The sequence below is a fragment of the Girardinichthys multiradiatus genome, chromosome 9, assembly GCF_021462225.1.
Source record: "Girardinichthys multiradiatus isolate DD_20200921_A chromosome 9, DD_fGirMul_XY1, whole genome shotgun sequence".
Lineage (NCBI taxonomy): Eukaryota > Metazoa > Chordata > Actinopteri > Cyprinodontiformes > Goodeidae > Girardinichthys > Girardinichthys multiradiatus.
Window position 1 is genome coordinate 11,914,551 of NC_061802.1, and position 13,461 is coordinate 11,928,011.

Here is a 13,461-nt window from a genome sequence, read left to right on the forward strand (position 1 = left end):
CTATTCTATAGCTCATCACCATGCTGGTATCTGAAGGGACCAGCTGCACTGCAGCTCCACAGCTCAGCAACACCATCTCCATTATCCCCTCTTTGCGAAACGGGTCTATAGACAACACAACTGCTCTTCTACAGTCTGAATAATTCTTCACATAGCACCCCCCATGCTCCCATTCACGTAGACTTTCTGAAAAAAATAATTAAAAGGCTCTTTGAAGGCGCAGTGCCTAATTTACCTAAATAAAAATAATGCAATAAAATTAAACATTAAAAACAGTCTAAAAGCATCAATATAAAACAAAAGTGACAACCTTGGAACCAACAAAAATTAGCAACTTAAACAACTACATATATTTTAAGGCATCATTTGTGATCTACGCTGCTGTGCCAAAAGTCGTCTTACAAATTTCCGATTACAGATTGTTTTTTTTTTTGTCACTGACTTATTTTATTATTACCAGATTAAAAATAACATTTTTGTAAATAATGATGTCATTATTATAAGGAAAAGGCTTTTTTGAGCAACCGGGACCTATTTGAAAACTAATTGCCTACAAATAGCTGTTTATATCAACCATGGTGGCAGAAATTTTGGCCCAATCGTCTTTGCAGAATTCAAGCAGAATTCAGACACAGGATGGTTTTTAAATACAAACGGCCTGTTTAAGGTCCTGCCACAACATCTCAATCGAATTTCAATGCAGACTTTTACTCGGCCACTGCAAAACTTTAATTTTGTGTTTTTCTTTTGAGCCATTCAGAGTTTCTTGGTGTGATCTGATCATTGTACACTTGGGCTGAAGGTGGTAAACCGATAGCCAGACATTCTCCTTCTGAAGTTTATGCCTGAGATCAGAATATATGCTTTCATCAATCACAGCATTTCATCCAGAGCCTTAAAAAGGACAGCAGCCACAGTGCATCACACAACCACCACCATGTTGGTTTGATGATATTTTTACACTAGATTACAGGACTCACAACTTTTAAAAAGTTCTGCTTATGTCTTGTCTGTCCACTGATTGTCCTATTTGGGAATCCTCAAGATGTTTTTTGGTAAATGTGAGATGAGCCTTTGTGTTCTTTTTCGGCATCAACGGTTTTCACCTTTGAATATTTGCTCTGTTTGTGTGTAATGGCTCTGACTGCGGTTCACTGTATTCTGAAATCATTAAAAATGGCTTCAATCTCTTCCAGATAGATGGATGTCAGTGACCTTGTTCTTGCCTTTTTTTTCTCTTTAAATCAGGACATTATGTGTTGTGTTTTTGAGAGTTTCTCGCCTACTTCATTTTGTCAGACAGGTTATATCTAAGTGATTTGATTCTTGTTTCTTGCAAAATTGAAAAACAAATTTGGCTAATCACACTTAATTTACACATTAATAAGCAGGGGGTGGGGGTTGTTGTATTTTTTTTATACAGGGTCAGAAATGTTGGATTTTGTGGATTTTAAAGTGGCATTTTGTATCTTAAACATTTATTTGTGGAAAATAAGCAAAAACACGAAGTAATCTATAAGGGAAACAAATACTTTTCATAGCACTGTATATATAAGTATATATAAGTTAAGATGCAATAACAAGGTAAGTGTAATAAAACAGCATTACAAGGTATTTGTTAGGATGGTAAATGTGTTGCAGTACAGTGATGAATTCATCCACTGTGGGTAAATTAGCATAGCCTCTTAGCTCTTCTGACACGGTTATGACAGGTCCGATTAGGAAGATCCAGCCTCCGGCATCTTCTCTGGTCACAACATTTCGGTGTCTCAGTCTTATACAGAATCCACTCTCACAGCTTGGGGAACATCCAGCTTGTTCATTCGTAATGGAGATGTGCAACAGCTTCTTCTTTGCTGTAAATGTTAATAAATTGCAAAACAGATTTTTGTACAGTGATGGAATTTAGAATTGGATTATTCTGAGTGTAGACGGTTCATTAATTATTTACTCAAACCCTTGTCCTTACAGTTTGTCTCATGACATTTGTATAAAATTAATCACATTTTACAGATCGGTTGTACTTGAGCAGCTGAAACACTTGGTTTACTGCAGCTGAGTTTTCTGTTATTTATTTGGCTTAGATACTGCAATGAAATAACCAGGTGTTCCAGATAAAATCCTTGAACTTTATTACGTTAGATTTGAATATATAGAAGCATGAGCTTTGCTGTTCGTAGAGGATTGTTGGTATTCACTAGTATGCCACTCTTTAAAAAGTTTACAACGCTGAGCCGCCTGAGATGATGCAACGCATCAGTGAGCTTTTGATTGGTTTGATTGGTTGAAAGTTGCCGAACCCAATAGGCCCAACAGCGAAATTTAATCAAAAAGATAACAACGTTTTTAATAATAAATTAATGAAGAGTTGTTAAAAAAAACACAAAGACTGCAACTGAAGATGAAGATGTAATATTTTCTAGAGTTTCAGTCCTCAAATTAGAACATCTGTTTTTCATAGCTTACAAAGGCAAACAAGGAAATCTTTTCAAAGCATACATGTCGATTTTTTACTGCAATAGACAGGCAACCTGTCCACAGTGCATCTAGTCCACATGGTTTTTATTGGTATAATGTTTTTATTGAGACATTGACATTTCTCCAAAAGGAGAGCTACAAATAGTCTAGTTTTATACTATAAGCTCATCTATTTAGTCACTATGCATACATTCGTACAGCCATACATACATAAGTGTTTTCCTTACCATTTTGTTAGGGGTTGCCTGCCCATATTGATTTAATGTCATTACCTGGATTACTTGGAAACATGTCTGGAAGATCATGATAGACAGGCTAAAAATAGTGTGGCCTAAAACAGTCCCTTGTGGAACCCCGTTTCGAGGATTAAATTTAATATTATTATTTACAATAGACTGTTCAACAGCCCTTAAACAAAAGGACAAATATCCTGCCTTGTTATTTGCTGTAGTAATTAGCTTTGGAGCCAAACACCCTATGATTTATGTGTAAACTTCTCACTCATACAAACACATTGCAGTTGAAACTGAAATCAGCAGGTGCCCTGAGGTGGAAGGGGGGTGGGATGCTGAGAAGCAGCAAAAGGTGAACCAGCCTCCACCTTTGTTTCCGAGAGGCCCTGCTGACTTTGTTTTGAAGCAGAATGAATTATTAACTGTAGCCTTCTGGTCATGTTTTTCATCAGTGTGTCCACCACCAAAGGTAAAGATCACTGTGCTGAGGGATCTCCTTTGACTGGCTCTGTTAATAAAAACAGCAGAACTGTTTACCTAACATTTTTGTGGTTTTCAAACCATCACCGTTTTATTTTTTGTTTTTTCCCGCTTTATCACTGCTTTTCTTTGTTTTCCGGTTTGTTTTTCTATAAAGTGGGTCGTCTAAGCATGTAAACAGGAATTAAGTCATTCTTTTAACTGTCTTCTATTGAAGGAACATCACTGTTGTGCTGTTTTCTAATACATACTATTTTAATTAGAATCAGAAAAGCAGAATCAGAATTAATGCCTTAAGTTACGTGTTTAATAAAGAAGAAAGTTAGGGTTAGAGAATATATTTTAATTTTTTAGCGCAATGATGCTGATGTATATTTATGCTAAATTGTGATTGATTTCTTCTTGATGGGCAGGAAAGGTATACTAAACTAAATCAGTAAATTATTGTATCCAGTAAAAGGTTTAGCAAATTAGGTGAATTTCATCCATCTATTCATTTTCACTTATTTATTTTTTGTTCCACATGTAGCACTGGGGATAGCACAAGCACATCATTTTGAAGCACCACTTAAATTAATTTTAATGCTTCCATATTTGGAAGCTTCATTGCATAGCTAATATAAAAAATGAATTGTTATATTACTAAATTTGCCAAGCTTGTTTGTGTTTTAAACGAAAAATTGCTACAAAATGAGGTATAGGTTTAAGAGGATGAATTTATCCTAATTCTCTGACCTGCTTAATTCTTCAGTTTTATGTATTTGTCAGTTCTCGTAGAGGCTAAATAGACAAGTGCCTTAGAAATACCAAGTTCCTAATTATAAAGAAAGTATCTTGATTTTTCAGTAGACCAAATACATTGTAAATTAATGAGTATAGTTATGAAGCTATATGTTTAGATTGGTTATGTTTTGGGCCATTATAGGGTCACATACTCCATTGAACTCTGATTTTATGAACAGTCAAATGCAATATATGAGTGTGCTGAATTGTCTTTAAAATTTGGTTAATATATCTCTGAAAGCTGTTAACCTGATGGGTTAGATGTTAATGTTGCGCATTAGATAAGATTTAGTCCAATTTCTGTCTTTATTTAAGCTGAATCACACAGTACACACTAGAAAGAGTAGATGCACGTATGAATAAAACCTTGGCAGTTTTAAGACCAGATAAAAAATGTTTAGTTAGTTTTAAATCTCTGTCAGGAATTAGTTTACTGTTATGAATGAAAACAACTTTGCTATTATTGAAGTCAAACATAAAGTCTTTGTTTTATGTTGTCTTTTTCATAATCGGTCATTTAAACTACCTCTTTCTTCATTAAAACTGTTGTGTTGTTTCCAGCAATAAACCCCTTCCCTCCCTCTCACTCGTTATCAATCAGTGACAACACCGATACTGAATATAATTAAAAACTTTGACAGTATTTCATTTAAAAAAGTGAAACGGATGCAGAGGATGCAGTGATTTATTTTAAGCCTTTATTTCGGTTATCTATGTTGAACATGGTTAACAGCTAATGAAAACCCAAAATTCAGTTTCTTATAAAATTTGAATATTATATTAAACCAACAAAACGGATTTTAAATACATAATCAAATGGAAGACTTCTGACTTGACAGTAGTTCAGCAGATTGTCATCACCACACCGAAAGGAGTAGCAAGAAATAAATGGTCATTGCTAAAGAAGCTAGCTGTTCATAGTGCTGTATTTAAAGATGAATGGAAAGTTGAGTGGAAGGAAAATATGTGTTGCACTAGCAAGTGGGATAACTACAGCTTTTAGACGATTTTGAAGCAAAGCCCATTTACAAGTTTGGGGGAGATTCACAAGACGTGGACTGCAGCCTGAGTCAGTGCTTTAATAGCCTCCACACACAGACGCATCCTGGAGAATTGGCTACAACTGTCTCTTTCTTTGTGTTAAGCCATTCCTGAACCAGATATGACATCTGAAGCAGGTCCTGTTTGAAGTCAACCCTCATCAGTTATGCTTTGTGGCACCATGTCATCTGCTGGTGTTGGTCCACTGTGTTTATTAATGTCCACAGTCAGTACAGGAAACTCTACAGCACTTCATGCTTTTTTGTTTGAGATCAGAAAAGACTCCGCACCTTTCCCCTCTTCCAACAGTAACAATAAGTAGTTATTATAAGGAAGATAAGAGACATCAGAGCCAGCAATGCAGAGAAGATTGAAGGCCACTATTAATGCAACACCTCAATAGAGCAACAGGCGAATCACCTTCATGCCACGCTGCCCTGATGTAGTAATTCATGCAAAAGGAGCCCCGACCATCTATTAAATGCATGTACTATACAGTACATGGATTTATTTTTTTAGTAGGCCCATATTTCTGCATTAAATTTTTTTGGGTTTTTTATTGGCCTTTTGCATCCCTAACGTTCTGTTCTAATACATTTTATATACTTGTATATTTTAATAATTAAAATGGAAATATTTCTAGTTAATATATGCTTTCCAGTTTGTAATGTTTTTTTTCTCCAAGCCTGGTGCTTGGCCAGTTTGGTGTAAGTTGATCCTTTTTGTCATCTGCTGGCCATAGGATGCTCCCAGCTGGCCCAAGTGGCTGGCAACTGTAACCAAGGGGCAGACATAACTGTGGCTTTGATAAAATGTAATGTGAATGAAGTAACCTAAAGGAGCTACAGTCAGGCTGAGCTTTTGGTTTGATGACTGGTGGATTAAATCATAAAGATAATTGAGGTAGGTCATTGGATGAAATAATTGCAGCATTTTTTCAGTAATTCTCAGTACCTTTTATTTTATGTTATGTAAATTAGAAAAAGTAAATGAAGATTGCAACCTGTTGGGCGGAAATGGAAAAGGATTGAAAAAGAAGCAGAGTGGAAAAAAAGGGAGGAAAAAGGGAAGTGGGGCTTAGTTAATAGAAAGTAGACTGTAAGAGAGATAAGTGATATGTAAATAGGAAATGTGTCTAAATTTACCTCTGGGGATAAAGCCAGTCTGAGAGATGGGATAATGTTTCAGGGAGCCTCAGGTGCAGCCAGGAGGGGAGAAGGCAGGGTGATCAGGGAGGAAGAGGGAGGGGTGTGTTTGTTTGTGTGTGTGTGTGTGTGTGTGTGTGTGTGTGTGTGTGTGTGTGTGTGTGTGTGTGTGTGTGTGTGTGTGGAAAGAGAGAGAGAGAGAGAGAGACTTGAGTGTGCAAGCAAGAGAGATTGTGTAGGGAGGGAGGGAAGTGTAAGCCAGTCGCAGCATCTCTCCTCACTGCACCAGGGCTGAGGGACTCCTCGTCCCCTCTCCTCCCTCGCTGCAGTTTTAACTCATCTCCATCAGTGCAGTCATCCTTTTTATTTTGCTTGTTCCTTTGGATAAATGCATTGCTTTCTCATTTTCCCTAATCCAGGATTCAAGGATTTATTTGTTTAGAAAAAAACATGGATTGCCTTGTTTGACTGAGGCAAAGGGGGCTTTTTGCAAAAGGCAACGCTAAAAACTGGGACTCCACCTGGGACTTTGTTTTGTTGTTTGCTGCTAGAGTGGATTTCCCCTTTTGTTGTTCTTCCAGGGTTTTGGTCAGAGTGAAAGGCATACCATACGTGGACTAAAAGACAAAGGCATAGGATCCTGCACATTTTTCAACTTAAATGCACTCTTAAGAGAAGTAGTTAGAAAAGCTATGGTTGCATCAAGCAGTTGAGGAGAAGGTATTATGACAGTAACAAGTTTATGGGATAATTGAAAGGATTCTGAGACCCCTCTCTGCAAGTGTGGCCACAGGGAATGCCGAGGAGTGAGTGGAGCACTGAGTTCGTCAGCTGGCCTCTTGTTGGTCCTAGAGTGTCCTTTCGCCCACCTGCATGGGATTCTGACATTTAACTCATTTATCCAGTCCTGGATGTTTATGCTTTTTGTTTTGTATGTGCATCTTGCAGTCCAGTAACACTGAGAGGCAAGCTTGTACTTTTGGATTTAAGCCTTTTCTGCTTGACCGAGACGTTTTGACACACTTTGTTTGACCAAATTCTAGACATGCCTTATAAACAGATTTTCCCCCCACAGCCGTATGTGCTGAAAGAGCTGTGACATTATCTCCTCTGGACATCCCACTGTTATTGTAGCCTGTCTGTGTTTTGATTCAGACAATAGCTGGGCATACATGGGCTCCAGACGCTGACCAGAGGACCACCAAAATAAGGGATGCCTGCTCTATCACTCACCACAAATTGAAACTCTGATTTGGACTGAAGAGCTGATTCATGAAAGATATGATCTAAGACACTCTTTTTAAGGCTCCTTGATGATCCTTGATCAGCTTTGTTTTTTAAAGTATCGACCGGAGGAAGCACTGTTCTCAGTTTTGTCCTGTAACCTTGTGCGGTTTCCTTCCTCACATCTTCTGTGCTCTCTGCTCCTGTGGTGACAGCTTAAAATCCCCAGCCTCCTGGTAGAAACTCTCATTAAAATCATGCGATGAGGCTACAGACCGGGACTCCAAACCAGCAGGGAAACTCGCCTCTGGGATCGATGCTGATAGCGGGACTAATACTACTCTACTTTAGGTTGAATCATTTTTCCTACTCCTAAGATGTCCACCAACTGCCATCAACAGCCATGCACGATTTGGAAGAAGTGATGAACAAGTTGTCATGCTGTCGCAGAGACTGTACTGATTTTCCTCCAGTCAGTGTTCACTTGATTGAGGCCCAGCTATGTGAGGGTATGCTGATCAAAAGCACGAGTGTGCTTGAGAGAATAATAAGCTTTTATAACTGAGGGACGGTGAAAAACCATAGGGACACGGGTTCTCCAGTTTCAAGTCAAACTCCTTATGGGTGGCATGTCACAAAGCTGATCCACCTACACAGAAAAAATGAACCATTCTGACCTGACAACAGATCCCACGCTCACTGCCAACAGCAGCAATGGAGAGGTCCTTCCTGGCAGGGTCTCCAACCACTCCTGTCCTTTGGGATGGGGCTTAAAGGAAGGCGTGGAGGCTTGCATTTTGGAGACTGCAGTTATCGTGCTTTTGACGGTCCTCATTATTGTTGGGAACCTGACGGTGATCTTTGTGTTTCACTGTGCCCCTCTGCTGCATCACTACACCACAAGCTACTTCATCCAGACTATGGCCTATGCTGACTTGCTGGTTGGTCTCAGTTGTCTTGTGCCCACCTTGTCTCTGCTACACTACCCAGCAGCTGTCCAGGAACCAATCACGTGCCAGGTTTTCAGCTATGTCATCTCTGTTCTGAAGAGCGTCTCAATGGCCTGCTTGGCCTGCATCAGTGTGGATCGCTACCTAGCCATAACCAAACCGCTATCGTACAACCAACTAGTGACACCATGCCGGCTGCGTGGCTGTATCGCCCTGATTTGGGTCTACTCCAGCCTGGTGTTCTTGCCGTCTTTCTTTGGCTGGGGTAAACCAGGATATCATGGGGATATATTTGAATGGTGTGCTCAGTCTTGGCCCACCTCGGCCATATTCACAGGCTTTGTGGTGTGCTTTCTTTATGCACCCGCCGCACTTGTTGTCTGTTTTACTTATTACCATATCTTTCGCATTTGTCAACAACACAACAGGGAGATCAGTGAACGGAGGGCACGGTTCCCCAGCCAGGAGATGGAGCCTGGAGAGGGGAACGGCGGTGGGCATCACGGAGGACATGGGCCAGATCGACGCTATGCGATGGTGCTGTTCCGCATCACAAGTGTTTTCTATATGCTTTGGCTTCCTTACATAATCTACTTTCTTCTAGAGAGTTCCCACGTGTTAGATATCCCTGCCCTGTCCTTCATCACCACCTGGCTGGCCATTAGCAACAGCTTTTGCAACTGTGTCATCTACAGTCTGTCGAACAGCGTGTTTCGCTTGGGCATGCGCAGACTGTCGCAGACTATGTGCTCTTTCAGCCACTGTGGTGCAGATGAAAGGGAGTTTGGGGAGCCCAAACCGAGAAAAAGAGCAAACTCATGCTCCATCTGAGGGACTGCTTTATTAATGGGGTTAAAATCCATTTAAAAAATTTAATTTTCAGGTGTAGAGATGAACATAGGCTTCTGTTTTGTTAGCCATTCAGGTGAATCCAATTATGTTGGCTTGGTCAAAATAAAATAGTGAGTGGGGTTTTCAAGGAGACGGATACAGTGTCTAGACAGAGAATATTAATGAGATGGGCTTTCTGTGATGGATTTTATTATACCACACCACAGAGGCTTACTCAGGCCTTTACATTATACCAGATGTTTTCTGCTAGGCAGAGTGGAAAAACAAAACTACAAAACCCCTCCAAAAATGAAAGATTATACATCCACAATATGTGACCTTTTAATTGTATTTGTGATTTTTTATCATTTGCTTTGTCATGTCCATTTAGTTGTGCCCAAGTTTAAGGCTCTCTGTTAATATTAGACATATGGAAAAATGCCATCAGTGACCATGACAACAGCTGCTGATAAATATTACAGTACACAACCATGACTGTTTTTATGTATTAACTTATTTATTGAGGAAAATAACATTTTTCTACTCTAATGTATTTTCTTATGTTGAAGAGAAATTAAAAGTATTGATGTCAGTTGGTTTGCCACATCTTTTTCCTTCACCAACCACTGGTCTGACTGTTGAAAAAGACGCCTTAACATGGGTATTAATCTTAAATGCATCTGATTTACACTACCGGACAAAGTTTTAGAAACACTTTCTCATTTTATGGTTTTCTTTTTGTTTATGACTGTTTACATTGTATGTAGATTCTCACTAAAGGCATCAGAACTGTCAGTGACTACATATGGAATCATGTAGAAAACAAAAAATTGTTAAATAGCTTAAAATATGTTTTATATTTTTGATTCCTTAAAGTAGCCGCCCTTTGCTGTGATGACTGAAATATTAACCTTTGGCCGTCTGTCAATGAACCTCTGGGAAGTTCTTTCAAGACTCTTTGGAAAACCATTCCAGGTGACCACCTCATGAAGCTCTTTGAGAGAATGTTTAGAGTTATTTCACACTTTTTATTTACTATATAATTCCATGTGTGTTCATTGTTACCTTTGGTGACAATCTACAACTTAAATAGTCATGAAAATAAAGAGACCCATTAAGTGAGAAAGTGTATCTTAAACTTTTGATCGGTAGTGTATTTCCATTTTTCTTTATTAGCTGAAAATAGAAAAAAAGCAATTTTTTTTTCCAAACCTAAGGACTGTTGGGCTGATGTAACCTTTTTTGGTGTTGTAGGTTGGTGTTATGTGTGTCGAAGAAGGTGGTGGATTTTAGTTCAGAGCAGCAGTGTGGGGGTTCAGATTAGTGTAATCTGATATGATTGAGACTGCTGTGAGGATAAAACCCATCTGATCTGAAGTTACATGCCCAGTCGTGTAAATGTTTAAGGCTGTAAGAACATGGGCATGGTTTGTTGAACTGTGCATTGAATAGTGCTATTGATGTAGTGATTATAATAATTAAATTTTGTTTTAAGCGAAACTATTTCAGTGTGATAAATAGGAAAGGTGACATAAGACCCTCAAAATAAATACCCACACATTTACCTGTAAGATTGGTGGAAATTAAAATGAGATAAAACAAATTTTATGTCATTTGTGCCAAGTAACAAATACTAATATTTCAGTGTATAGTGGAGAACTTGCGGTGTTTTTTACTGAAATGTGCAAGGTCTTTACTTTGATACTGGTAACTTTTAAAATACTTTAGTTCTTCGCTTTCACTTAACTTACTGACCGTTATGACTTTACCTGTTTTGCCACAGTTGGTACATTAAAACAGACTATCTTGTCTAGCAAAAATATTTATACCTCTCAAACGTTTTTTTTTCTTCATATTTTGTAATATTGCAATCACAAACTCCAGTGTAGTTTATGGAATGAACCAACACAAAGTGGTGAAATGGAGGACAAATGAAACATGGTTTCAAGTGTTGCGTGCATTTATATTCAGACATCCTGAGCAACAATTTGCTGTAGTTAGAGCTACACATCTTTTACAGTATGTCTCTGGCAGCTTTGCACAGTTTTGCAAGTTTTGCTTATTCTTCTTTGCTTAATAGGTGAAACTCAGTCCGGTTGGATGGAGAGCATATCTGAACATCAATATTCAAGACTGGCCACAGATTCTCCATAGAGTCTAGGTCTGGTCTTGCTGGGTCAGGGTCACGGATCTTCTAGTGGGTGAACATTGGTCCCATTCTGAAATCTTTTCCTGCCTCAACTTGGTTATATTCCTGTATTAAGGCTCATCCATCCAACCATCAATAAACACTGAGGAGCCTCACTGTCCATGCTGAAGAAAGGCTTCCCCACAGCATGATGCTACCCCCACAGTGTGTCACCGTTGGTATGGTGTGTTTACGGTGATGTGCGGTCTAAATTTCCTGCCACACACAGTATTTTGCATGTGGGCCAGAATGTTCATCCTATGTTTCTTCTAAGCAGATCGCATTCTTCCTCATGTTTGTGGTTTCCTCTACATGGCCAGTTGCAAACTTTAAACAGGACTTCTTGTGGCTTTTTTTTTATCAATGACTTTCTTCTTTCCTGTTTTTTTGTCGAGGCCAGACTGTCAACAGATTATCCCACTTGAGCTGTGGATCAGTGCAGCTCCTCCAGAATTATCATGGGCCTCTTGGCTGTTCTCTGACAAACCTTTAAATTTATCTGTTCTTAGACGGTCATTACGTTGCACACATTTGGACACAGTTTACTAGGTAGGTGCCTTCTAAAGCCAGTTTAGATTCAATTTAGAAGTATTTTGCTAATAAAATTCAATAAATTGTATGTATCCTTGTCTTTTGACTTCACAGTCATGCATTACCTTGTGTTGGTATATCACACAATATCCCAAATAAAATTCGTTCAAGGTTTTAGTTGTAACGTGTCAAAATAGATAAAGGTTCATGGTATGTAAGGTTTTGCCAGGGATTGCATACACATTTTGAAGCAAATGAAAAAATACATTCAGTTTTCATCCTTGAATCCTTTTTCAGCCCTGATCAACGGATTCCTGATAAAGTATAACTGATTTTTCCAATAAGAGGCACTTCCTATATAAATAATCAATTTACCAACATGTTCACACAGTACTGTTTAGGGCTTAAAATATTAGAGATTTTTTTGTGTTTAATAAGATAAGCAACAGAGCTGATCTATCCCTTTAGGATTGAGTTTCACCTATTTGCCATTCTTTGCAGCTTAAGCTATGTATTCCACATTTTAAAGCTGCAGTAGTGGGTTTTTGACCTCTGCGGAGACAAAAACACCCAATTTTTTGTATACGTAATTATTTGTGTATGTTGAAAAGCAGTTATCGTTCAGCCTTAATCTTTTTTTCCACCTTAGAGGTAAATGTGACTTTGTTTTAAGCCAAAATCTAGTAAATTGTAATGGTAAATAGAAACATTTATATTTCTTGTAGCTGAATGACGTTCTCTCTCGTCTTCATCTCTGCCTAATATTATGAAAGGTCAATTCTATGTTGCTACAAAATTTCTTTCATGCAGCTTTAATGCACTACACATTGCTCTGCTTATGTGCCTAAATAAAAGTTGTTTTGTAGGAAATAGATGTGTAGAAATGACATGAAATGCTGCATTTCTAAACCATACCCTCCCAGCCTGTACATATTCAAGACTCAATGGACTGTGTTTAACATGACTTTGTGATAACTACAGTAACGACCACTTGAACAATGAGTTGCTTTAGTTCTCTTTTAATCTGTAATTTTTCTCTGTTTTCATCTGTAGTAGACTTTTTCTTTCTGTTGCTATCCTGTCTGGTTTATATAAAGAATAACAAAGGGAAGCATCAATAAATACTAGCCGTTTGACTTTAATGGGTAGTGTTTTTGGTGCTTCTTTTTTTTTTTTGTGCTGTGGGATTTTAGATAAAATTTAGCTAAAATAGAGCAGATGTGCTGATCAGTCCTGTATAATCTTATCAATGTGCTAAAAACTCATAAAACAGAAACAGAAAACCTCTTTAAAATAACCTAGTAAGGCTCATTTGTTGCAAAATAACAACACTTTCTTTGTTCGTTTTAAGGTTGCAGTTATTGGACTAAAGTGGCAGTTTGTCCTTCATTTGGTGTTTTTTTGTTTTGTTACAGGGTATGTAAAAGATTACAAAGAGCCACTTGGTAAATATCTAAGAAATAAAACAAAGTTAATGTTTCTGTACGGCACTGGCCAAACTGCATTGGTAGGAAGTTAAAACCTGTATCTTGTTGTAAACAAGTCCTCTTGATTTCAAGTGCATTAATAGGAACATT

At 38.2% G+C, this 13,461-nt stretch overlaps 2 protein-coding genes across 3 annotated transcripts in view; both read left to right on the plus strand.

Moving 5' to 3' along the window:
- The window catches only part of rabgap1l (RAB GTPase activating protein 1-like), a 155,683-nt gene that overhangs the window by 53,567 nt on the left and 88,655 nt on the right, over positions 1-13,461 (plus strand). The gene's annotated exons all lie outside the window — the stretch shown is intronic.
- Positions 6,420-9,757, plus strand: gpr52 (G protein-coupled receptor 52). The gene has a single exon (XM_047374011.1). It carries the CDS (start codon positions 8,047-8,049, stop codon positions 9,163-9,165), a length of 1,119 nt encoding a protein of 372 aa, XP_047229967.1. The 5' UTR covers positions 6,420-8,046; the 3' UTR covers positions 9,166-9,757.